We start from the raw sequence: 25,454 nt of genomic DNA on the forward strand, positions 1-25,454 counted from the left end.
CAGTCAGAAAAACAACTTTGTTTTAGTTTTACTAGCACACATACTCTCACCTTTAGCTTGTAATGAAATTATTGACATATCCCTAAACTGAGCTGTGTCAAAATAAAATAACAAGAGCCCTTTAATGAACTTTTGAGGTTAACAAGAATTCAACATGTATAATTTCAACATTCTCCCTCAACAGAGAGAAAATAGGATCTCTCAAATAAATAGGAGTGAAATTGCTGTAGAACTATCTGAAACAGCAACAAGTTTCTAATCACGTAAAATACTGGACTTTTACTGAGAGTGTTGGTGGTTGTCTTATACCCACCAATAAATGGTCATTTAAGAAATGAATCAACACAGGATAAACACCAACCATAATTTTTACAAGATGAGGTGGATCAATTTTGTAGGAAAACAGTTTTCTGGAGCTTCATTGCACTGCTCATAGTTCTAAATAAGAGTAAAGATCAACAGATTAATTGCTTTCTTTGATATAAAAGGGGAGAGATCAGATGGGGGCTATTTAAGCAGCTGCAGCTGAAAAACTATATTTAACAAGTGTGCTCACAATAACATTTTGGAGAATTAGCACTGAAACCTGAGAAGTTTATCTGTGCAAAGAATTAGTTATAAGCAATATAAATTGTTCTAAATTTGCATTTTGAAGTTTCGAACAGCTGTGAGACAGTCTAGGAAGTCATTTTAAATATTAGTAAGATTGGTCATTGGTCCATCATTAGTGAGGATGCTAAAGTTTACCAAGATCAATGGACGATACAGAAAAAAAAAACTATTTTTTTTTATTTTTCTGGAGAGAAGGAAAGTGTTTGGAGTATGGGTTGTGATTTAGATGACTACTGCATTAAAGCAAGTCTTTATTGCTACTCCATTCCCTGTCAGGCAACCAGGGCAGATGGTTTCAGCTTCTTTGTTCTTTATCACCTTTGTTTCTCTTTGCTGTTTTGCATTGATATCTACCATGACACATTGAATCTCAGTCCAAAGGGTTAGATTAGGCAAGATACTTCTTCTGAATTTGATCCCACTACTATTCCATGGACCAATAAACAAACATTGACCCCAATCAGTGGGAGTGCTGGTTTAAGTTGTTGAGTTTAGTGTGTGGGAGTGGGTTGGTGCTGGTGGCCTGTGATACACAGGACGTCACACTAGATGATCCCGTTGTCCTTTCTGGCCTTAAACTCTGTGACTCTATAAGACTTTAATGGGTTTTGCATTGGGCTCATAATTAACAGATTTCCTATCCCCTTTTCATTTCTGTATTTCAGACAGGTCACCAAAATAATTTATCCAGGCTTTATAGAATGGGGAACAGGAAGCTCAAAGACTTGCTTGATCCCCTTAGTCAATGTTATATTACTAGGCTAGCCAACCCAAGCTAACATGAGTCCTACTAGCACAGGTAACAATACCAGTGAACACAGCAGTGCAGGCTTCAGAGTGGGCTAGCTAGCCAAGTACATGCCCAGAGTCCATGCTGTGCTTGTAGTACTGAAGACCTTTGTTTTTCTCCCCAGTAAGCCAGAGCATCCAGTAGGACTTATCCGGGCGAATTGTCCCCATAATGGCTGGTTCACTGTTCAGATTGTTAAACCCATTCAGTTTCAATGGGTTGTAATCATTAGCCTTGTGGATGTCTCTCCCCTGTGGGTGAGGTTTGTTGAAAATTGTCTTAAGTATAATGAGCTCCCTTTTTTAGTCCAACATGCAATCTTAGACCTCAAGCATATAAATTATGCTTCAGATACAAATCATACTATGCAATTAATACAGACACTTACACCCATATATCATCACACATCACTTTCCTGGAAGTTCCATACGGTTGCCCAATTCCAATGAAACAACAATGCTATGTGTACTCCTAATGGGGTAGACTAGGCCCAAAGGTCCCTCGCTGGAGGCCTCAGGGTTCTGCCACACCCATCCAGGGAAGGAGCAGTGGAGAGGTCCTCCAAGCACACTAGAGTGGCTGCAGGGGAAGCAGCCAATAAGGCCCAGGAGGGCCATATAAAAGAAGCTGCAGAGCAGAGCAGTAGTCAGTTCCTGCTTGGAGCAGGAGAAGAAAGGACTGTAGGTTTGGCTGCCTGGAAGAGCAGCAGGGCCATGGATGGTTTTCTAGAAGGGACCAGGGGAGCATTGAGGGAGCTCCTGGCTGGTTGCTAGGACTGAGTAGGGCCTGAGCCTGGGGAGAGCTGAAGGAAGATAGTGTCTCTAGGGAGGAAGCTCTGGGGATACAGCCCCATACCAGGGATGGACTACTTCAAGACCAAAATTCATGGAGGGCAAGAGAGAGACACCACCATAGGGATACTGAGATAGGCCCTGGTGGACTGTATGCCCCAGAAGGGGTTTGTGCTGGTTAACGTGCAGACAGTATACCCAACCAGAGCGCTGTGTCACTGACAAACCCACCTGAGAACCGCTGAAAGGGGTCACCAGAACTAAAGAATGCAGTCACACCCAGCCAGAAGGGGGCACTTGCAAGAGGTGGATGAAAAACCTGTAACACCATTACAGAAAAAACTCAACCAATACCACTGGTCTCAGATCCTTGGCAGTTATCTCAGAAAAACCTAGTCTTCTGTATTTCCACTGTGAGTTTTACAGGAATCAGAAGTTAAGGTTGTTAGCTTTTATGTAAGCACTGCAGTGGGTTGAAGGTTTGTTATTTTTGGTATAGCAAACTGTAATCGTTTCCTGTGTTAAGTATTTCTACATTCAGATATTCATTATTCCATAATCATTAGCATAATCACACTCATCTTACTCATCAAAACACTTCTGCAAAGGAAAAATAAGGAAATGTTGCATAGTTTTGTAGTGAGAATATTTATTACCCAGCCAAGCATAAAAATACAGATCATCTTCTCAGGCTTCTTCCTTTACCAGTAACAAGTAAAATATAGGTACTTATTAAGCAATGGGTAATTAACAGTTTTTTAATATATTCATCCACTGAACTTTGGATAAATGGATTAATTTGACCAATAGATTTAGATCCTTTGAGATTTTCTTTCTGGTGTCAAATGTTCATTTTAAAAGTGACTCATTTTACCTGAGATCTCAGTTGCTAACAGTCTTTAGGGGGTGGGATTTTTCCCCTCACTTTCCTAAAACTATATGATCTGTGATCCTGAATAAATAAGACTGTCAGAGCAGTGGAGAGAATTACTAATTATCTAAACCAGGGATCGGCAACCTTTGGCACACGGCCCATCAGGAAAATCCGCTGGCAGGCTGAACCGGGTTTGTTTATCTGCAGCATCCACAGGTTTGGCCAATCGCAGCTCCTACTGGTCATGGTTCGCCGTTCCAGGCCAATGCGGGCTGTGGGAAGCAGCAGTCAGCACATCCCTTGGCCCACACCGCTTCCCGCAGCCCCCATTGGCCTGGAAGGGCGAACCGTGACCAGTAGGAGCTGCGATTGGCCAAACCTGTGGATGCTGCAGATAAACAAACCGGCTCAGCCTGCCAGCGGATTTCCCTGATGGGCTGCATGCCAAAGGTTGCCAATCCCTGATCTAAACTTACCATAGCTGGAGAAAAAGAATGTCTAAAACTAGGGAAACTGCTATAAAAATCTTAAACAAGCAACCACCAAAATTGCAGAGATATAGCTAATTTAGTTCTGCCACTGTATCCTATATAATGGACACAATTCAGCAGTTAGCCAAAATAATAAACAGTGCAAGAAAGGCTAAGAGCAGAATCTAAATAAACTAACTTATCAGTATTTTAAGATGGCTTCCATGTGAAGCTTGGATGATCTAACAGGTGTTATCCTTCTCTAACTTCTCTAAAAAAATTGGGGACAATAAAAATGAGGGCACTTGGCCTTTGTTGAAATGGATCTTTTAATGGCCCACAGTTGGACAGGGGTTTACTGGTACCAGTGAGAATTTGGAAACCAGTATGCTTAGTGCGCAGTCATTTATTTTTGAGAGAGAATTACGAAAGCAGTTAAGGTTACATGGTATACATTCTTTTCAATAAGCATCAGTTCCTTAAGCATAAACCTTTAGTAACTATGTTGGCCTGACACATTCTCCTGATTGGCAAACAAAGCAGATATATCTACCAGCTCTAGATGGAGACTACTTCTTTTTCTTCTTTCCCCTCTCAGGCACTTGGTCTGTCCCTTGAAGCAGGGCCTTGGTCACCCTGATGACCTCTGGTTCTAAGGTCCCTTGAGGTGGGATCTCAGTTACTGATGACTTCTGTCTCACAGTCTCAAACCTTTTTGGATATTAATTGGGGAATTGATCTGATCTCATTCAACTTGTTTTGCATTTGTATACCTTTTTTTTCTCAAAGGAGTCACATGTTCCAGAAATATGCCTTGTAGTAATTTATTACTGGTTTTCTTCATAATTTTGAAAGGGATTGCAAAACGGACACACAGACAGACCAAAGCTTTGTCATCATTTACCATCTCATAAATCATTCACTCTTAGCATGCATTTATCCAAAAAGGGTCATGGTTTGCCGTGTCACCAAGCTCACTGATCGCATGATCTTACATGCTCTTTACTTTGTGAGCGGGTTCTCTGCTGATATATTCCAAAGTTCAGGCTTAAAACACACATACCCATTGAGCCGTTGTTAACCATTCCAGTGCAATTTCAGCACCTCCAGTAGTATTCCACTCCATTTATCTAATGCTAAGAGAATCCTTCTCCCAGGATCCTTTAGCAGGTTAGGACATACCAAGCCATACCAAACTCATGCTTGCCACATTCATTCATATCAATCACAGCAATTCATAATAATTTGGCACTGTCTCAACAGTCTTCAGTCTAATCAAAAGAATAACTGACCTCATGATAGAAGGCAATGTCTGCAGGATTTTAATGTAAATTATCGTTTATAGCACCTAAGTATATCTGTTTTAGTTTCTTTATATCATTCCTTCAGTTTCTGCTTCAATAAGGTCTATTGAAACATTGTTTATATATCCCTTTGTTCCTGAGTAATTAAAAGTCAAGGTGTTCTAAAATAATCACCTGTTTTATGAGAGGCCAGATTTTAACAGGTGCCTTAATTGCTGCCTTGAGAAATGGAAGGTCTGGGTTTATTTACTCATTTGTCCCAGACTGCTACAGCTTCAGCTTCACAGAATATCACATCAACAGCCTCACAGATTTACGCTGGACTCAGAGGGATAGGAATTAGGGAACTACATTGGTTGCCTCAAGTTGATGTGATAAAGAAGACACCCAAGAGATGATGATAATGGTTTTATATGCAGTAATGCCTAGTAAGCCCCACTCCATTTAGTGAGGTAGTAAACAAAGACATAACAGAAAGACGGTCCCTTCCCAAAAAGCTTACAATTTAACATGATGAAGTATATAAGATGTTTTAGTGCCATTCATAAATCTCCCATTCTGTGTTTCTGTGTACTTCTAATGTACCTATCACCATGGTGTCTAGGCATATCTATGATATTAAAACTATGATGTAGAACTATTATCTAAGAAATTAGATAAAACTGTGAATCAGACCAGCCATTTAGTCATACATTACTAATACAGAGAAGATTCACTAGAACATTTTTATATCAAATTTGCAACTAGGGACTGTTTAATTAATGACAAATATAGTAGTAAAGCTATTTCCATAGGTAGCAGGACACAATGCATATTTTAAACATACCAAACCAGGTCCTCAGCTGCTGTAATTACATGTAGTTCCACTGAAATGTGTGATTTACATCCAGTTGAAGATGTGGCCTACCATCTGTTAAAGTTGTTAATTTAGCATCATAGTCTGCCTTAAATAAATAAAATCCATCTAGTATAAAAGATAAACTGACCTACTGCTGTTGAAAGAAAAGTACTTTTAGCACATTATCTCCTCTGACGACTGTAGATTTTAATCCTAAATGACTGTACATTTCTTGTTTCCCTTTTTCACACTGCAGAATCTAAACATAACTATTGTGTTAACAAACTGACTGAACAACTTTCAGTTTTTGTTAATTCTTTGGCGATTTTTAATTGCTCTGTATTATCAGATTAAGAAGAGAAGTCGTCTGTAGTTAATAAAAAGAAAAGGAGGACTTGTGGCACCTTAGAGACTAACCAATTTATTAGAGCATAAGCTTTTGTGAGCTACAGCTCACTTCCTCAGATGCATATCGTGGAAACTGCAGCAGGCTTTATATATACACAGAGAATATGAAACAATACCTATTCCCACCCCACTGTCCTGCTGGTAATAGCTTATCTAAAGTGATCATCAGGTGGGCCATTTCCAGCACAAATCCAGGTTTTCTCACCCTCCACCCCCCCACACACAAATTCACTCTCCTGCTGGTGATAGCCCATCCAAAGTGACAACTCTTTACACAATGTGCATGACAATCAAGCTGGGCTATTTCCTGCACAAATATAGCCCAGCTTGATTGTCATGCACATTGTGTAAAGAGTTGTCACTTTGGATGGGCTATCACCAGCAGGAGAGTGAATTTGTGTGGGGGGGGTGGAGGGTGAGAAAACCTGGATTTGTGCTGGAAATGGCCCACCTGATGATCACTTTAGATAAGCTATTACCAGCAGGACAGTGGGGTGGGAATAGGTATTGTTTCATATTCTCTGTGTATATATAAAGCCTGCTGCAGTTTCCACGATATGCATCTGAGGAAGTGAGCTGTAGCTCACGAAAGCTTATGCTCTAATAAATTGGTTAGTCTCTAAGGTGCCACAAGTCCTCCTTTTCTTTTTGCGAATACAGACTAACACGGCTGTTACTCTGAAACCTGTAGTTAATAAATGATTAATCATTGATTTGGTACTGAAAATATAAGAAATATTTGAGATTAAACTTCAAAGTCCTATAAACATTTTGGTTCTCAAATTAAATTAGAGAAGGAGAGAGAGACTTCTTTTTTAAATGTGAATATTTGGGTTCTGAGTTAATTTTCAGGAACTATCCTGAGCCAATTGCTGACCTTACATACACTTATTGAGAGTAACAGGAAGTAGGGAAGTTGCTCAGGTGTAACTGTGACTGAGGGAATAATATGTAATATTGCCAACCCCAATAAATGAATCAGGCCACCCAAAATTCATGACATTGGCTTACAGATCATAAGGTTTAAATATATAAATATGGGTTATTTTTATTAGCCTTCTGGTTTCCAAGCCTTTCCAGCAAATTCACCTTATGCTTATTTCCCTCAGCCAGGACTTTTAAGATGCTTTTAAATTGTTCTGTCCTCAGTGTAAAGGGGCCTGAGCTGGGGTGAGGATTTGTGAAATGGAGCTAAGACTTTTCCCACAAGGGTAAATACAGAAACTCCAGGAGGTGCTCTGTAAGAGAATCCCCTTGGACTTTTCCGTTGCCTGAGTCCCCTTTGGGGGATTTAAAGTGACAGGAAGTAATCTGTCCCATTGAAAATATAGGATGAATTAACAGTAAGGTTTTGTACTTCGGCTGTGATGTCATCTACATTAGTTAATACATACCAGTATTAATGATCTGCATACTTTTGGTGAGATATTGTTATTAAAATTATTTCATACATCCTGATGCTCTCTTCCACCTAATCAAGAAGTGAGCTCTGTCGGTAGAGATGGGTCAGAAAAGACTGAATGGAGAGTAGCATGTCTGTGACATTCCCCAGGATTGTCCCATCTTCCCCTGGCCAGGCCCTGTTGTGTTGCAACTTGGTTGGAGAGTAGCTGATATCTATGGCATGCTCTCCAAAAGAGTCTAGAAATATTCAGAGGGTTATCGTCACATAAATTAAAGCTGTCCCATGCAGCATTCACTTCCTGATCATACGTGCACAAAACGCTTCTCTCAGGTGGAGCAGAGGAATGGAGAGAAACTATCAAAGATAGCAGGACAGGGAAAGCAGGACAGCCCCTCAGCAAGGTTGGATCGTCAGGGTGTAGTGGTCAGGTAATCTGCCATCTCTGAACACTCCAAACCTTCCCCCTACCCCCCCCCCCGAGGGGAAGTTATCAGAAATTCTGTAACATGAACCTCAGTGTGTTCCTTGGGCCCTCTGTCCCCTTCTTAGCTTTGACCACAGGAGGATAAAATCTGTTGATAAAGATTAAAAGCAGTGGATCATTATGCCTTTAGGCATCTTTGATTGTTCATTGTGGAAGCATAGAGTGAATGTCCTTTCTTGCTCATTTCATTCTGAAAATCACATTGCTGTGTGGGTAATAAAAAAAAACATTCTCCAATCAACAATTCACAAAGAACAATTAATTTCTGTGACATGACTGACATTTAAGTTTACCAAATTTAGCTTATACCTGATTTTTGGATGAGTAGTTCTGCTACTAAAAAGTATGGCTGGTCATTGTATGTTGTTTCAACTATTTTACATGCACGGTTCTATTTAGAATTCATTTTCAGATGTTAAAAATGTAGATATCAATTCTGAAATAAATTTAAGTGATCTTGACTGCACATCAGCAGGATAAGGAGTTCAAATTCTAAACTAATTTCGCTGCTTAGCATTACTATTCAATGGAAGAAGTACAAAGAGTTTGAAATGCTTGATTAATATTTATGATCTTTTAAAATTATTATATTCCACCAAAGAGTGTGAGGGGGGAGGATTCAGTTCAAACTGGGAGGAGAGGTAGATACGCTGGACGGTAGGGATAACTTACAGAGGGACCTAGACAAATTAGAGGATTGGGCCAAAAGAAATCTGATGAGGTTCAACAGGGACAATCTTTTCTCTTCTGTAAGACAAGGTTCAACAGGGACAGAGTCCTGCACTTAGGACGGAAGAATCCTATGCACTGCTACAGACGAGGGAATGAATGGCTAGGCAGCAGTTCCGCAGAAAAGGACTTAGGAGTTACAGTGGAGGAGAAGCTGGATATGAGTCAACAGTGTGCCATTGTTGCCAAGAAGGCCAATGGCATTTTGGGATGTATAAGTAGGGGCATTGCCAGCAGATCGAGGGACGTGATCATTCCCCTCTATTCGAGATTGGTGAGGCCTCATCTGGAGCACTGTGTCCAGTTTTGGGCCCCACACTACAAGAAGGATGTGGAAAAATTGGAAAACGTCCAGTGGAGGGCAACAAAAATGATTAGGGGACTGGAACACATGACTTAATAGGAGAGGCTGAGGGAACTGGGATTGTTTAGTCTGCGGAAGCGAAGAATGAGGGGGGATTTGATAGCTGCTTTCAACTACCTGAAAGGGGGTTCCAAAGAGGATGGCTCTAGACTGTTCTCAGTGGTAGCAGATGACAGAACAAGGAGTAATGGTCTCAAGTTGCAGTGGGGGAGGTTTAGGTTGGATATTAGGAAAAACTTTTTCACTAGGAGGGTGGTGAAACACTGGAATGTGTTACCTAGGGAGGTGGTGGAATCTCCTTCCTTAGAAGTTTTTAAGATCAGGCTTGACAAAGCCCTGGCTGGGATGCTTTAGTTGGGGATTGGTCCTGCTTTGAGCAGGGGGTTGGACTAGATGACCTCCTGAGGTCCCTTCCAACCCTGATATTCTATGATTCTATGATTCTGTGAATTATTTTCTGAATTTACTTTTTGTCTTTGCATGCGTTTGAAATATACATTTAGGGTTTTCTTCTGAAAACTGGAAGAGTCAGGAGTTGAGTAATTAATCTTTTCTCTTCTGTAAGACATGTATCTGTGTGTACTCTGTACACTTTATTGCAATATTTTCCTCTGTTAAGAATTTAAAAAGCTCACAATTTATTCTTCCATTCTTTTATTCTTACAGTATTGTTAATGTGTTTTAGATCCCTTTATAAAAGAGTGTATTACTAATCTGTCTCACACTTACAATTGTATAGAACCATTTTTTTTTCATATTTCCTAACATATTTTCTGTTGATATCAGGAGCTACTGGGTCCAGTTCTCTTTGAGTCATTCAGCACTCCCTGTGCTCTCCCTACCCTCCAGCCATGCCCCTTTCAGCACCAACCCCCTTTTGACACTGTTTGGAACTGGGAATTGAAACCTTCCTCCCCGTTGGCTGAATGATCAGGTCATTACCCTAGTCCTGACTCAGCCCTATTTGAAAACAATGTTCAGCTTCTTTCTTTCTGAGACATGCTTCATGAGTATCTTCAGCTTAAATATCTGCCTCCAAATCCAATTATCTTAAATAGAAGCCAACTTTATTTACGAAATACTAAAAGTAAAATAAAGACATGAAATTAAAATTTGCCACAAAATATATTCTAATTTAGCAAGTCACTATCCAAAAATATATAAAACCAGGCCTCATACCTTAGTTAGCAGTTATTTTTTAAGGGCCAAATTCTCCTCTGACTTATACCTAATTCAGCTCCATTGTCTGCAGTGGAGTTTTGTGAAAAGCAAGTCAAGAGTAATAACAATTGAACATATTACACAATGGCCAGTCATTTCTATGGAGTCACCCAAAGTCAGCTGTTCTCCACCAGGTGATCTCTTTGTACCAGGTGAGACTCTACAAATAGTCATCTTTCCATAGATGCTAGAGCTAAGAGTGCTGGGAGTGCTGTCACACCCCCTGGCTTGAAACAGTAATAACAACCCAAATACATGGTTTCCGCCTTCAGCACCCCCACTATAAAAAATGTTTCAGCACCACTGCACCTTTCCTTCTGTGAGATGAGAGTTTTACCTAGTTTAATACGCTATTGTGGAATGATCCGAATCTTGAGTCAATCCAGAGTAGTGCAATTTATTTCTTCTTGTTAAAAAAAAACAAGCTTGATTAGATTAACTCTTCCACAAAACTGATTTTCTTCCTTATGTTTGCTTATGCTAAGTTCTTGTCTCTTCCTATGGTAATGTTTATGTGGATGTTGGTGTGCATTATGAACAACAAAGTTTTTCTCTACTTCCAATTAATTCTTTGCTCTAAGGAGTGCAACTAGCATGTTGTCTTAGCACATACACATAAAGTCTCATTCACTCACAGAAGACATTCAGCATCTTTTGAGAATGCTTCATTACCATGCAAATGGAATCAGTCCCCGTGCAAGTTACATAGCATGATTTATAGAACTCAAATATTTAAATCATCAAGATTTAATTAGCAGGTACAATTTATAACAGGATTGGGCTAGACCCCATCCACCATATCAGGGACTTCTATTATTGCAAAAAGACATTGCTTTGGAATAATGTCAGATAGCTGGATAGCCTTACACTGACCCTTAACTTTATACCTTTGTTGTTCAGTTTAGTAATGGTTTTTTTTTATGAATGTTTGCCACTGAAGTGCAGTTAGCTTTAGTTTCCAGTAAAGTACCATTTAGATGCTTTGGGATTAGAAACAAAAAAAAATTTAGTACATCAAAAATATTGTATAAAAGCAACAGTACAGTAAAAACCACGTTCAACAGAGAACAAAAAATAGCAACTTAAGGCTCAGAAGCAATTTCATTCCATTCATTGTCTTTAAAATCCTGTTTATTAGGTAGCAATACTATAATCAAGATGTAATGGGAAAAAAAGACAAACTATGATGACACTTTTTGATTGTCCAATGCCAAAGGGAATTATTTGTATTAGGAAAGCCACCTGCTGTATGATTGTCCAATCTCAAAGGGAATGATTTATACAGAAAAGCCACCTGGATTGTGGTTATAATTGGCAAATAGTCAAATACTGTAGAATGGCATAAATTCATTTATTCTGACTACATAAAAGTGCTGACAGTGTAGACGATAATGATTGCAAAGATGTCAGGTCAGTAAAACTGGGCTCAGATTTAGATTTGATGTTTTATTTTTCAGAGCAAAAATGTGGGTTATTTTGCAATAAAACTGACAGAAATTTTCAGTAAAATAACTACTTCCAACCTCCAGTTTTCATAGGCTTAATAATAATCAGCTAGCTCTCTGTTGTTCTGAATAGCATTCTAAACTTCAGGAAAAAATTGTAGAGTGATCTTATAAAATAGATCTTTCAGAAAATAACATTATGCAAAATTTCAAGAACAAATGATTTAAGATGAATGTTCTCATCTCAGGTGTGCTGCATAAATGGCTACTTCACTTGGTTTCAGAACAGAATTGTCCTTCTCTAGAACATTCCATATTCCAGAAAGGGATTCGCTCTGTCTGAGCAATGCATTCACTTTTGGGCCAGTATTTCCGAGAAATAGGGCTTTTTTGTTGCAGTGAACCCCTACTCTCAATTTGTCTGTTACAGGGTGTGAGCGACGTAAAGGATGTGCCAAATTCCAATAATAAAACAAAGCAAAATAATCTCTGTGGTGGAATAGCTGTAGTGGATAGTTCAGTTAGATGCACTGAAGAGATGGTAGATGGGTATGCTATGTTTGTATGCTGCACATATCTCTGCTAATGGAAAGGCTGAAAAGCAGAACATTGGCAATTAAGAACTGGAATCCAAGATGGCAATTTGTGACAGGTTTATTCTGCATACTGTCTGTCTCGTGAAAATGTGTCCTTATCCTCAGATCAGTACACTGAAGTCCCTCAGCATGGAGACTCTCTGAAACACAGAATAGTCTCTGGAAATGCAGCACCTCACTAATACTCCAAACAGATCAGCTGGGAATCAGAAGCGTGTGAGCTGATGACACATCGTGTGTGTAGAATGCCATGTCGTTTTTTATTGAAAGATGTTGAAATAAGAAAAATGTATCAAAATAGTACTTCTGCCATAACTCTTTTCATTTGTTCCTCTCTACAGAATGGTTTCCGTAACATTAATTTGTATTGGCCCGCTTCTGTTTCTGCTCTCTCTCTCTCTCTCTCTCTCTTTTGAGATGGACTGATCAGAGCTGAACTGAACATTTTATTCAAAGTGAGATTGCACCATTGACATATATAATGACAAATGGTATTCTTCTCCTTCTTCTCTGTAGGCCCAAATGTCTAGTTAGTCTGTTTTACCAACTCTGTGCATTGCAGTTGTTTTATTAAATTGTACATAATAACACTTAATATCTTCTCCTTAGTTAATTTAGAACCCAGCAATGTGTACTAATTATTCTTTCTAAATACTATTATTTACTAGTTGCATTGTGGTAATGCCTAAATGTCCCAGTTAGGGAGTGGGGCCCCACTATGCTATGCACTACACACATAATCTAAATAAACAATGTGCATTACCTTTGAAATTAGATTTCCGGTGCCTTAGGATAACATTTGTTGAGAATCCCTTAGTGAATCTTAATCCATTTTATCTCCCCTCTTGAAAACATACAATTAGACATGTCTCCAAGTAAACAAAAGCATTTGTTATAAATGTGTGGGAGGAAGGATGAAGTTGGGGTTTAAAACAGGACCAAGACTGAGTATCAGAGGGGTTGCTGTGTTAGTCTATATCCACAAAAACAACAAGGAGTCCGGTGGCACCTTTAAAGCTAACAGATTTATTTAGGCATAAGCTTTTTTACCCACAAAAGCTTATGCCCAAATAAATCTGGTAGTCTTTAAGGTGCCACCAGACCAAGACTGAGAAGATCTGGGTTTCTCTTCATAGTTCTGCCCAAGATTTATTGAGTGTGAACTTGACCAAGTCACTTTACCTCTCTGTGCTTTGGTTTACCCATCGGTAAAATAAGGGTGATAATTACCTGTCTTATAGGGACTCTGTGTTTTTATTAACTGTTGTATGCAAAGTGCTTTGAGATCATAGGATGGCTGGTACCATGCAAATGCAAAGTATTATTTCATTATTATTAACAGCGATGAGCAGAGCACCTACCCCCATCCTCATTGCCTCATTGGACTAGACAGCCGCCAGTCCAGAGCTCAAGATCCTAGTAGCATTAACTCCCCCACCAAATATGGAGCAGAGCAGCCTGTCAATGATCAGCAGCCCCAAGATACCACTCTCACCATCAAACATCAGCAGCCAAAGCAAAGGGAGAAACCCTTCACAAGCCCAGCCTCCTGACATCACCTAAAACAAACTGCTGTGCATGTTTATGTCCTGGATATCTCTTCACCTCCTCTATCACAGCTCATGTCCCCTTTTGTTGCTATTCCTTGCCATCACGCACCACCTCTCCCTTGCTGCTTCCTTCCTCACACCCTTCCTGCTTGCCACACTTCCTATGCCACCATTTCTGCCCTCCCCGTCTTTGACCTTTTTGTTTTGCTGAACTCCCTCACCACCATGTCACCACTGCCCCGTACTCCTCCAGCTCCAAATGTTCCCCCAGCCCTCCTTTCCTCAGAAAAGGGTATAATAATCGTTATCATAAGAACAGCCATACTGGGTCAGACCAAAGGTCCATCTAGCCTAGTATTCTGTCTTCCAACAGTGGCCAATGCCAGGTGCCCTAGAGGGAATGAACAGAACAGGTAATCATCAAGTGATCCATCCCCTGTTGCTCATTCCCAGCTTCTGGCAAACAGACCATCCCTGTCCATCCTGGCTAATAGCCATTGATGGACCAATCCTCCATGAACCTACCTTCTTCTTTTTTGAACCCTGTTATCATCACTAGTTTTGTTCAACACCATAGCTATTTTAGAAATAAATCATTAGTGCCAGGATACATGCACAACAAATCTAAGGAATGATGATTTTATCACTGTAACCCTGATCTTCCTATCCACCCAAGGTGCCCTTGTCCATACACTGTAAGACATTAGGAATGGGAAAAGTGACCTATTATTTGTCTGCATGATGCTCAGCATGTTTTTGGGTGCTCTGTAAATAAAAGCATCTTCTGCTGTTAACATTTTATTTAAGATGTACCTCATTTTGCTTACAATATTGCTCCTTAAACCATGCACCTCATTTCAAGACTAGAACATACAAATTAAGTTTTTGGTTGATCTGAACAGAACCATACATAAATGGATACTTTTAAACTTCAGTTTGCAAATAATCTCTCATTAAAATGATAAATATTAAGTACTTACTGACTGCTTTACTGTTCTTTTAATCTGCCCAACATTCTGTGATGTAGATAGGAAGTAACTTGCAAATGGGAAAAGGAATGCAGTGAAGTTAAGTGACTTGCCCAAGGCCACAGAAGAAGTCAGTGTCTGGGCCAGGATTTAAACTCAGCAATTCCTGATGCCAAGTTCTGTGTTTAAACTTGTAGAACACAATTTCTCTCTGTCTCTCTCCATCCAGTAGAGTCAGTTCTGGGCCTTAAAAGCAAGATTCTTTGTGACATGCATTCCTAGGAGCCTTGTACATGGACTATAGTGAATACACCATTCCTTTACTGAAAAGGAAAATTCAGTTCCTGTTTCCATGCTAAATTTGTAGCATGAGCACAGAGTTGAGATGGGTAACTAAAGGCACGAAATTTGGATCTGGATCCAGATATCAAACTTTCAAAATTTCTGGGTTGTTTCAATTGGGAATTCAGCCTATTATGAAAGTCTGGGCCATGTGCAATCATTGGTTCAGGATCTGTATAGATACAGGATTTGGGTCTATCAGACACATGGGAATTATTCATGCTAATTACTTCTTTTAAAAAATATAACATTATCTTCATTTTAGTCTGTTTGTAGTTTAATACCTGTATCTAAAAATACCTGATAATATCATTTCAGATGATGATGGAGTTGTTCATCAGTAAAATCCAGATCCATTTGTGAGCCTTCTCTTCCTTTACTCTTCTCTCTGGGCAATATCATGTTTTCTATGGATTCCATGTTGATGATTTCCAAATATATGTTTCCACCACAGACCCCGTGCTCTCTGCATCTTTGCCTGTATCTTTCCACTATATCATCCTGTTGACTGGATGACCAGTCAACACCTTAACCCTGATGAATGTGCATATCATTTTTCTTCCAAAACCCTTCCTCCTTCTCCCTTTCCTTGATGACTACCTCAAAGTCGTTTTTGGCTCCACTCTCTCCTTCTCTGTTCACATCCAGGCAATTGCTACATCTTGCTGCTGCTTCCCTTTGAATTCTCTCATTCCTCAGGCCCCCATTACCAAGACTTTAATCCATATTCTAATCCTCACCCATTTATTGAAAACTCTTGCTCTCTGGCCTCTCTCTCTCTGCAGTCTATCCAAAATGCAACTGTCAGGATCCTTTTCCTGTCCTCCTGCTCTAATCATGGGTATGTCTACACTACCAGCCAAATTGGCGGCCAGCAATCGGTCCAGTGGTGGTCGATTTATCGCTTCTTGTCTAGACGTGATAAATTGACCCCCCGAGCGCTCTCCCGTTGATTCCTGTACTCCTCTGCCGCAACAGGTGCAGGCAGAGTCGACAAGGGAGTGGCAGCAGTCGACTCACCACAGTGAAGATACCGCGGTGAGCAGATCTAAGTATGTTGACTTCAGCTACGTTATTCATATAGCTGAAGTTGCGTAACTTAGATCGATCCCCCCGCAGTGTAGACCAGGCCCATGTCTCCCACCACCTGGCTCCACAGTTGCCAACTTTCACACAGTAAATAAGCACCCAATTTTCACAATAAGCCAAAAATCAAGCTAATCCCATTTCAAAACAAGGCCAAAACAAGCCAATCCCTAAAAACTCCAACACTCTGTGTGACTAGATCCCTTCGGCGTGCAGTCTGGGACCTTAGTGGGCCCACTGTGCACCTCTGACTCTCTCCCACCCCTGGCCCCTGCTTGCCCCTCATTGCTCCTGCTTGCTGGGAGCCGATCAAAAAAAGATGCAACAAGCTACGACAAACAACAAGCTACAAGCCAAACAAGCAACAAGCTATAAACCAACAGCTAGCCAACAAGCAAATCACAAGTCAATTAAGCCAAAAACAAGCCCAATTTCTGTGTGTTTTGTTTGGCATATCTGCCTGGCTCCCTTCCTTTTGTCTATAAAGTTCAAGCTCTTCTTAAATGTCAAGGCATTCTAGGGTCCTACACCAACCTAAATATTAGACATTGCTTCCTCCCTAAGATTTCTCCTCTCTCCCTGAGAGCTGCCTTGGGGCCCCATGCTGAAAGGTGCTCAACCCCATGAACTCCTTATAATTGCAGTGAGAATTGAGAGCACCCAGCACTCTTGGAAACACACAGCTCATTGTAAGATTGGGCCCCAGGACTTTTTTTTTATTCTATTTTTGCCTTTACCATGGCTCCTTGCACATAGAAAAACCTTCCACTTAATGTACGACAGGCCCTCATTCACTCCTTATCTCAGAAGCTTCCTTCAGGAAGCACTTCACCAGCCATGAAGATACATCCCTCTGTAATTGCCTGCATGGAGCTTGTTTGTATGTAATGAGTTTATTATACTGTATATTCTTCATGCTCATGCCTTAAACTTGTGAGTTGGAAAAGAGAGGATGTTCTTTGTCACATTGACCAGCAGTGAAGAGCCATATTCACCTTATGGGGTGCACAAATGATAAATGATTAATGATTGTTCCCCCCAAAAATGCTGATATTTTTCTAAGTATCTGAAGTGAGTTAAAGGGCTATGCAGCAGCAACAGCGTCTGGAACATAACATTTAGCTGTGTTGCCATGACCATTTGTACGTCACTAAACTTCCTCAGAGATTGAGATTTAATAGTTTCCATCTTTTAACATCATCTTCTATTTTTCAAACAATAAAACTTCTATTGTCTATAACAACCTTAGCCTATAATTAGTTTAATTTTAAGATAAGATACATTTATAATTTTCCACTTTGTTGTCCTTGAACAAAAGACAGAGATTTGGAGAGAAAGGGAGGATTTGCGATTTTGTCCAATTGATTTTATGACCTAGTACCTTGCCAAGGTTATTTTTGATCTCCAGATTTTTCATCAGAACAAATGTGGGGTCTTTAACCACTAAGAGAATGCAGCTACAATGAACTGTCAGTTTGCAAGTCTTCTCAAATGAATGCATTTCTGAGCTGGTCCTAATAAATAGCATAGAATAGAATAGCTTGATTCTGTTGGATCACTAAAGCACACACAAAAGGAAAGGGACATGCTTGCCATATAGCCTGTGAAAATGTATTTAGTTTAATTATATGAATAATAGCAAGATTCCAGAATTTCTTAAATGTATCCTTATCACTGCCTTAAGTTGTGTTGCCTTTTAACCTGAGCTAAATGTTATACCTACCATATTATCGCTGTGCCAGTATATTGCTGACATGTGTTATAGTCATGTTTAGCTGTGGGCAACTATGTGACCTTTCATGTGTGTTAATTATTCTTCACTATAGCGGTTTGTAAGTACAAAGTCAAATTGAGCCCTCTAAGTCTATGGTTCTCATCTCTGTGATATGTATGTTGTTTTACCTAGAGGTAGGCATCAGGCATCTTTCATCCCCATCTTTCATCCCCATCATCATCAGCCATCTTTCATCCCTCTAGAGAGCTCAATACTGAAGTATTCACAGAGCACAAGTATGGTGCTTTCTTAAGAAATTTTCTCTGATTGGGATATCGTTAAGCATCATACTGATGTGTTCACCAGAATAAAATTACACTCTCCCATCGCTGTATTGGCTGTTCGGTACTAACAGCAATAAGAAGTTTCTTCTTCTTAGTCATGAAGGGTTCAGTATGGCATTTAAGGCACAGCTCTGTTGGCTATCGAGCCCCTGAAGTAGAATTCCTCCCAGAATTCTCCTGCACTCAGAGGGATTCCATCTCACCCACTCTTAGTCCCCCTTGGCCAATGCACAGGGGTGAAGGACTTTGTCTCTGGAAGTTCTCTACACCTACCCATGGCCTATGGGATGTCTTGTTCCAAGGATTGCACTTTGGGATAACATTTGTGAGGCACTACTGCTCAGGGACACCAGGAGTGGGCAAAGATGTCTTATTGCCCTCCCCTCCTTGCATTCTCATGGAGCTGCAGGGTGTATGTCGTGTCTTCTTGCTTTAGAACCAGACTATGTGTGGATACTCATAAAGAGTAGATTTGTGGGAAAAAAAGGTGATTTTTTTTTACATAAACTCATTGCTGACCATAGATGAACTTTAAATACAACTTTAAATACAACATGGAATACAGTATACAACTGTATACTGCTGTGAGATTTCATCTTGTGTGCACTGTTCAAGCACTAGGTTCCATCACACCTCAATCCATCTGATATATATGACTTCATGATATTTGGGGCAATCTCGAGCGGAATTATTTTTGTGATATTCTTTATGATAAATGGTTTGTGACTTTGGTCCTCAATTATTACTGGTACAGAACATGAACTGACAAAAGTCACAGTCTAGATAATGCATGAATTAGCTGAAGATTTCTGAAAGCTGCAACTATGGCACAGTTGACTGGACTAAACCTTGTTACCCTGAATTTTCCACTGCCACACTAGTAGCCTATTATGTGTTTCACTGTTTTGACATTAATCTTGAAGTGGACATTGGCATGGGATAATTCAAACAATTTTCAATATGATCAGGTAATCTGTTTGAGATGGAATCTGTGAAGAGTATAAGAGGGAATTACATATATGGCAGGTACATGGCTAGTGAGCCTTGTTATAATGTTATTATGTTACATGTGAATAGATGGAGTATGAAACTGTTTATCTGATGAGTCAATTAATTGTGAACCATGAACACACACATGTGCAAAAGTACCCCAAATAGGTGACTCTCTGTAACTACAGGTTACACATCGATCATGTCAAGGGATCAGGCCCTCCCATAAGCAAATCTGCATGAATAAAATTTGACAAGCACATGAGGAGGATTTCAAAGGGGATCACTAGAACTACTGGTATGCAGAGATCCATAACATATCCAGAGATCCACAAATGGTCTCACCGAGAAGAGGATTTCACCATTACAGATTATCATATAATGCCTTTAAAATGAAAGGTTTGGATTGGGGAGCTAAGTGGATACAGTAAATCTGCTATGAATATCATCTTTAATATACCCATTTGGCTTTTTGATGATGTGCTAAAGAGGACTTTGCTCCCTGCATATCCAGGGGAGCTGAGTGGAATGAGCTTATGCATTCAGCAAAGGAAGTAAGAGCTTACATGAGAGGTCAGCAGAATAATTCTAAAATTTATAAATATGTTTCCAGCTGAGGCATATTTATTTCTAATACAGACATTTCTTTTACATGAAAAAATCTGGAAAGAAATATACACATTTGATGTTCTGAAGTTTAATGCAATAGTGCTTTTATATGTTGTATACTGAACATGTGTTGATGGCAGATCTATTAATTTTTCCTTAGAAAATATGCATGGATACTTACAGGGAGCAACACCCTTGAACTGAGAAAACAAAACCAATTGGTATTATCAACTCAGGTTTGCTGAATGCAGAAAAAAAACATATATCTAGTATGCAGTAGGTGAGCAAGTCAGGAAGGGGCAGGAAAAGAGGAATGATGGAAGAACTTTACATAACACTTCCTTCCAGTTTTGCTTATTCTTAAAAGCAAAATGTAGAAAATTTCCTGGAAAGTTTTGGTTCTCAAACTACTATGAAGCTGCTACCCCCAGGCAAAAGCCCCACACAGGTCTAGTTTGAGAACCAGTTTGGTGCTCAAACAGCAGATGAGCAAAGCTCGTCCTGAATTTAGCGCTAATTTAGAGTAATATATTTGGAAAGACAGCATCTTCTTTTTAATATATTGTACAGAGCAGATGTATACTTTACTTCAGCCTCAGTATATTGTTACCTTTGTTTAGCTATTTTTGACTGTGCTCATCTATTTATATTAGTATTGTAAAGTGAACCCTCTTCTGTGTGGGTGAAATTCACCCCTGTGTCTTGATAAAGTACAAAGCTGTGCACTACTAAAATCTCTCAAGCTCTGATATGGGAGTTAAATGAAACTTAAGAATTGTACAGACCTTGTGCTGGCCTTCTACACATGAGTAAAATTTAGCTAGGCATTTTCCCTCATTAAATATACTGTGTCAATGCACCAATGCATTGTAGAATGATGAGCCCCTAGTCTCCTCTAATTTATTCCTGTGTAAAACAGTGGAATTGAGAAGAGAATTAGGCCCAATGTTCTCCGCTCTGTTTAAAAAGTAATAACAGCTGCAGAATTCAGAACCAGATTTCAAACATCCCATCCAGAGGAATTTAGATCTGGGGCTTTGTTGTCCGCCCCTGAGAGAGCTAGGGACCAATTTGGAAATTTTGATCTCCATCCAGGTTTAGATTCTGAATTCTGCTGCTGAAAGTTGAGGTTGTAGTGTGGGTCCATGAGAAGAATTCCTCAGATCAGGAGTTCTGAACCTTTTTCTTTCTGAGGCCTCCCCCCACCCCCAAACATGCTATAAAGACTCCACGGCCCACCTGTGCCGCAATAACTGGTTTTCTGCATATAAAAGCCAGGGTGGCGTTAGGGGGTAGCAAGCAGGGATCTGGGCTTCAGCCTCATGTAGTAGGACTTCAGCTTTCTGCCCTGGGTTCCAGCAAGTTTAATGCTGGCCCTGCTTACAGGCCCCCCTGAAACCTGCTTGAGGCCCTCTAAGGGGCCCCAGACCCCTGGTTGAGAACTACTGCCTTAGACTATCTCTATAGTATGACCGAAGGATTTGAGTCCCCTGCTCGCTTGCACATAACTGTGCTAGCTTAATGAGAGCTAGCACAAGTATAATTAGCAATGTCGCCATGATAGCACAGGTGGACACAGCAGAGGCACGGCTTATCTGTGCCAATTATATACCCGCCTAAAACTGATGCCTAACATGGGGGTATGTAAGTATTATATTTACAAACCAAAATAACATTAAAGCACTGGGAAACAGACCATTATAAAAGAATGGACCACATCATTAACAGAAAAATCTTTGTGTGAGAGAGCAGTGTGTACCATAGATTATAACATGCATAAACTATAGTGAGGACTTCTCATATTGTAAGTTAAATTATTGTTACTCAAGCCAGTGCTCCCATATTTTTGTTCTTCTGGGACCCAGATCTTTTTTCTTTTGTTCTACCTTCTTTTCTTTTTTTTCCTTCTTATTTGTTGTGAAATTTTTTACTAAACTTTTTGTTGAATATTATAACTATTTGGGACAGTACATAATTGTTGTTGTATTTCTTGGGCATTTTTGTACATTTTTACCACTCTATACAAGTGCAAGAAAAATACTTCAGAGTGTCTCTGAATTTCCTTTGGTGTCATTTTTTTGTTTTGTTTTATAAGCTTGGCATTCGGGTCATGAGGTTTTGTTCTGGTGATTAAAAAAAACATGTTGCTTTTGTTCCTACTGAACAGAGTGCTGAAGTCAGAAAATTTGGATATAAAAGTATGTGGAAATTGCAGCACTAAATAATTCAGGTGCCAATAGCTGGAGCATCATTCCTAATGCAAGTATAGCATACAGAGAACACAATAAAATAGAATGAATCAAATGTCATTCTGTTTTATTCTCTGTGTAGGATACTTATATAAGGAAACGACATTTGAGTTCCTGGCTTGTGAATGACCTGGCACCTGAATTATATGCAGGCTTTCCTAAATGCCCCTCTGATTTCAACACTCACATCACAGTAAACAGTTATTTTTTATGCTGCAGATTAAAATTGAGTCTGAGAACACTGAAGCATCGTTTCACAATGGAAATGCAGCCGGTCATGCTCCAGATCTCTGTGATGAGTCACATATTAATATTCAATGTGAATGAAATTTAGATTTGGAATTAAAGTATGATGTACCGCAGTGCTGAAGATTTGTTACTGTACAGAAAGTGGTGCCCCTTTCTGTATCCTGCTGGTATCTTAATAGGGACTGAACTAAGGCCGCTGTCCAGATTTGAGTGAACTATGTTCCCACATCTCTGTTATCATAGCTGACATTAATGGACACACATTGTTTGTAGTCTCAGCAAAGTGGCTAAAGAATGACAGGGCTTGGTGTGATCTGACCATCTACACTGATCCCTAGAAGTAATCCTTTCAGACAGGGCTGTGGCCTGTTCATAGTTGAGCTTGCATGGCTGTTGCCTGCTTTCTGGCTAAGCAGAGAATTTTATTCTCCAGAGTATAGATCTGGCAACTTTCACAAAATTAAACTGAGAGCTTTTTGTGTGGTTGGTTTTTATTTTTAGGGAAAGAACAAATGGTCTAAACCACATGTAGGATTATTTTGTATTATGAAAGCCATTACCTGAATGTTTAACTTGTGTATTATTAAACGCTTATCCTTAATGGCTGTTTTGGAGCCTTCATGTCTGAGAAGTGCTTAGGTATCATGATAGTGGGCTGAGTTAAAAATATATAGATAGAATCCAAAGAAATATAGTCCTAGATCCTTAACATTTCACCACTTCTAAAATGATTTTCTGTCCTGCAGAATGAACTCCATTGGATAACATTGATTTCCTGTTTTGTTTTGTTTATCTGAAGAATGAGGAACAGTCTTCCTGATGTACAGATGAAATAGTGTAACTTCAGAATGATAGACAGACAGATACTCTGTGACTACAATGAAAATATGTGCTAAGCAGTCTGAACATGTTAATTGTATTATATGTATTTACTTTTGGAAATAGTTTATTCCGGAAACTAAATAAACGTGGTTTTACATTGGTTCTCTGTAAATAAAACTCTCTAATTAGGCTCCAATAACCAGGAAAATGTTCTTTATACAACATTAATGTACTTAATATTGGAATTATAAAAGCATGTGAAAAACATGCAATCCATTTTATGCTCTAGTAATTCTGAAATACCTGAACTCTACCTTCTCCCCACGACACACAAGCACACATGCCAACCAAAATTTGACAAGGAAACACGTTCCTCTTGGGCTGTGAATTTATATCCCAAATTGTAACCTAGAGATTATTTTAACTGTCGCAATAAACCCCGGTGATAGTTTTATAACAGAGAGCCCAGAAGAGCCTCGAGTACAACCTCACCAATGCGATGCTCTAATACATAATCACTCTAATTTGGAACTAGGAACCAGTTGTCAAATAATACATTTGTGGAGCTAGTAGTAGGTGTAAAAAGAAAAGGAGTACTTGTGGCACCTTAGAGACTAACCAATTTAAGTGTGTTAACTTATTTTTTCTTTAAAATGAAATCCACTTATGAGATGCTTAATAGTTTCCTATTTTTATTTTGCGGCTGTGATTGTCTTTCTCTTTAACCCCTCTATAAAACACTTGCGGTGAAATCATTATGCAAATCACAGACTTGACCTCATGTGCAAGTTGCACCAAGTCTGTTATCCCTGTCATAAATTACTTAGGAAAAGCATTGCACAAGAAATGCTTATCAACATGGTTTACCTTAGGCACGGAGCTACCTCCAAACAGATTGCTTACCATCTCTCTGAATGTGCATAAAGACTTGCATCACTGTCAGCTGAGTACAAGTTGCCTGAATCTCACTAGACACTGACAGTGTTGCCATGGAGTTGCACTCAGATTTCAAGGCAAAGATAAAACCGATTTCTAGATAAAAAATGAGTTAAAAATGGAAAGAAAACTAACATGGGTAAACAAAATTCCAAATTGCCTATTTTAAGGTTTGTGTCTTTCTTTCTGTTCAGCTGAGTGAAGTTATGTGTATTTAGTCGTGGATTTTTAGTTTAAAAAACCCATACAATAAATATTTCATGGTGAGGAACTGTTGTTTTAAGGGAAGCTGATCATGTGGTATATTTTGTTATTCTGCTTTGTAGGAAACAACACTGGCTTGTAGTATGTGAATCTCTTTAATGGGTCTGTCTCCAGATATTTTTGTGCCCATGCAGGGGATAGAGGAACTGTTATTGCTTCATTAGCCTGATTCTAGCCGTTATATCTCCCAGAGCAATTTGCAGCATCCTCTTCCTTGTCCTATCACATTTAATAATTTCAGAATTTGCTCTGAAGGCACAGCTCAGATATGTGCTTACATGTGAATTTCAGGGTATGAGCCAGCACATTCAATAATCCTTGTTAAGAGAGTTAACATAAACCTGGCTGACAAGTGATAGAATCAATGCCATAACATTAATCCACTGTAGAACTATCTAATAAATTGAAAATAAAGTGTGTGGTCCCAGTTAATATCCTTATAAATTTTCATTTTATTTGAAATACATTATTGTACATTTTTGTTACTACTTTACTGTTATGACCTCTTAATAATGCTTTGAAGTGTAAAACACGTTTTATTTGATTTTATGATTTCTCTTAATAGTGGCTAGCATTCAGAAGCTTCCTGCAGCATCTGTTCTAACAGACATCAATTTCCCAATGAAAGGAAGAAAAGGAATGGTTGATTGGGCACGAAATTCAGAAGACAGGGTTGTCATTCCAAAAAATATCTTCACTCCTATGTCATCAGGTAAAGAAGTATTCAAGTATTATATTTTATTAGAGAATAAGTGTTTATTTAACAGTTAGACTGAGGAAACTGGGAAGCATGGACTCATCAGGCTAGTACTTAAAGTACCAGTGCTTTTGCTAACCATCTCTAAAATGAGTATTGTAATAATAATAAAAATACTTACCCAGCATTAAATATATGTGGTGAATCTTAATTAATGTAGGTAAAGAACTTTCAGGTTCTTGGACAAAAGGTCCTGTAGAAGTGCAAAGTATTTGCTTCATTGTATTGCCAATATTTTCAATA

The 25,454-nt window shown here is 39.3% G+C and overlaps 1 protein-coding gene across 5 annotated transcripts in view; it reads left to right on the top strand.

Annotated features, from left to right (window-relative positions):
* The window catches only part of ADGRB3 (adhesion G protein-coupled receptor B3), a 621,597-nt gene that overhangs the window by 339,063 nt on the left and 257,080 nt on the right, over positions 1–25,454 (top strand). For all 5 annotated transcript variants that reach the window (XM_073336359.2, XM_073336357.2, XM_073336356.2 and 2 more), the window contains one exon: positions 25,020–25,166. In XM_073336359.2, coding sequence (XP_073192460.1) covers positions 25,020–25,166 — 147 coding nt within the window. The remainder of the gene's footprint in view (positions 1–25,019; positions 25,167–25,454) is intronic.

Source organism: Lepidochelys kempii, chromosome 3, assembly GCF_965140285.1.
Source record: "Lepidochelys kempii isolate rLepKem1 chromosome 3, rLepKem1.hap1, whole genome shotgun sequence".
Taxonomy (NCBI): Eukaryota; Metazoa; Chordata; order Testudines; family Cheloniidae; genus Lepidochelys; species Lepidochelys kempii.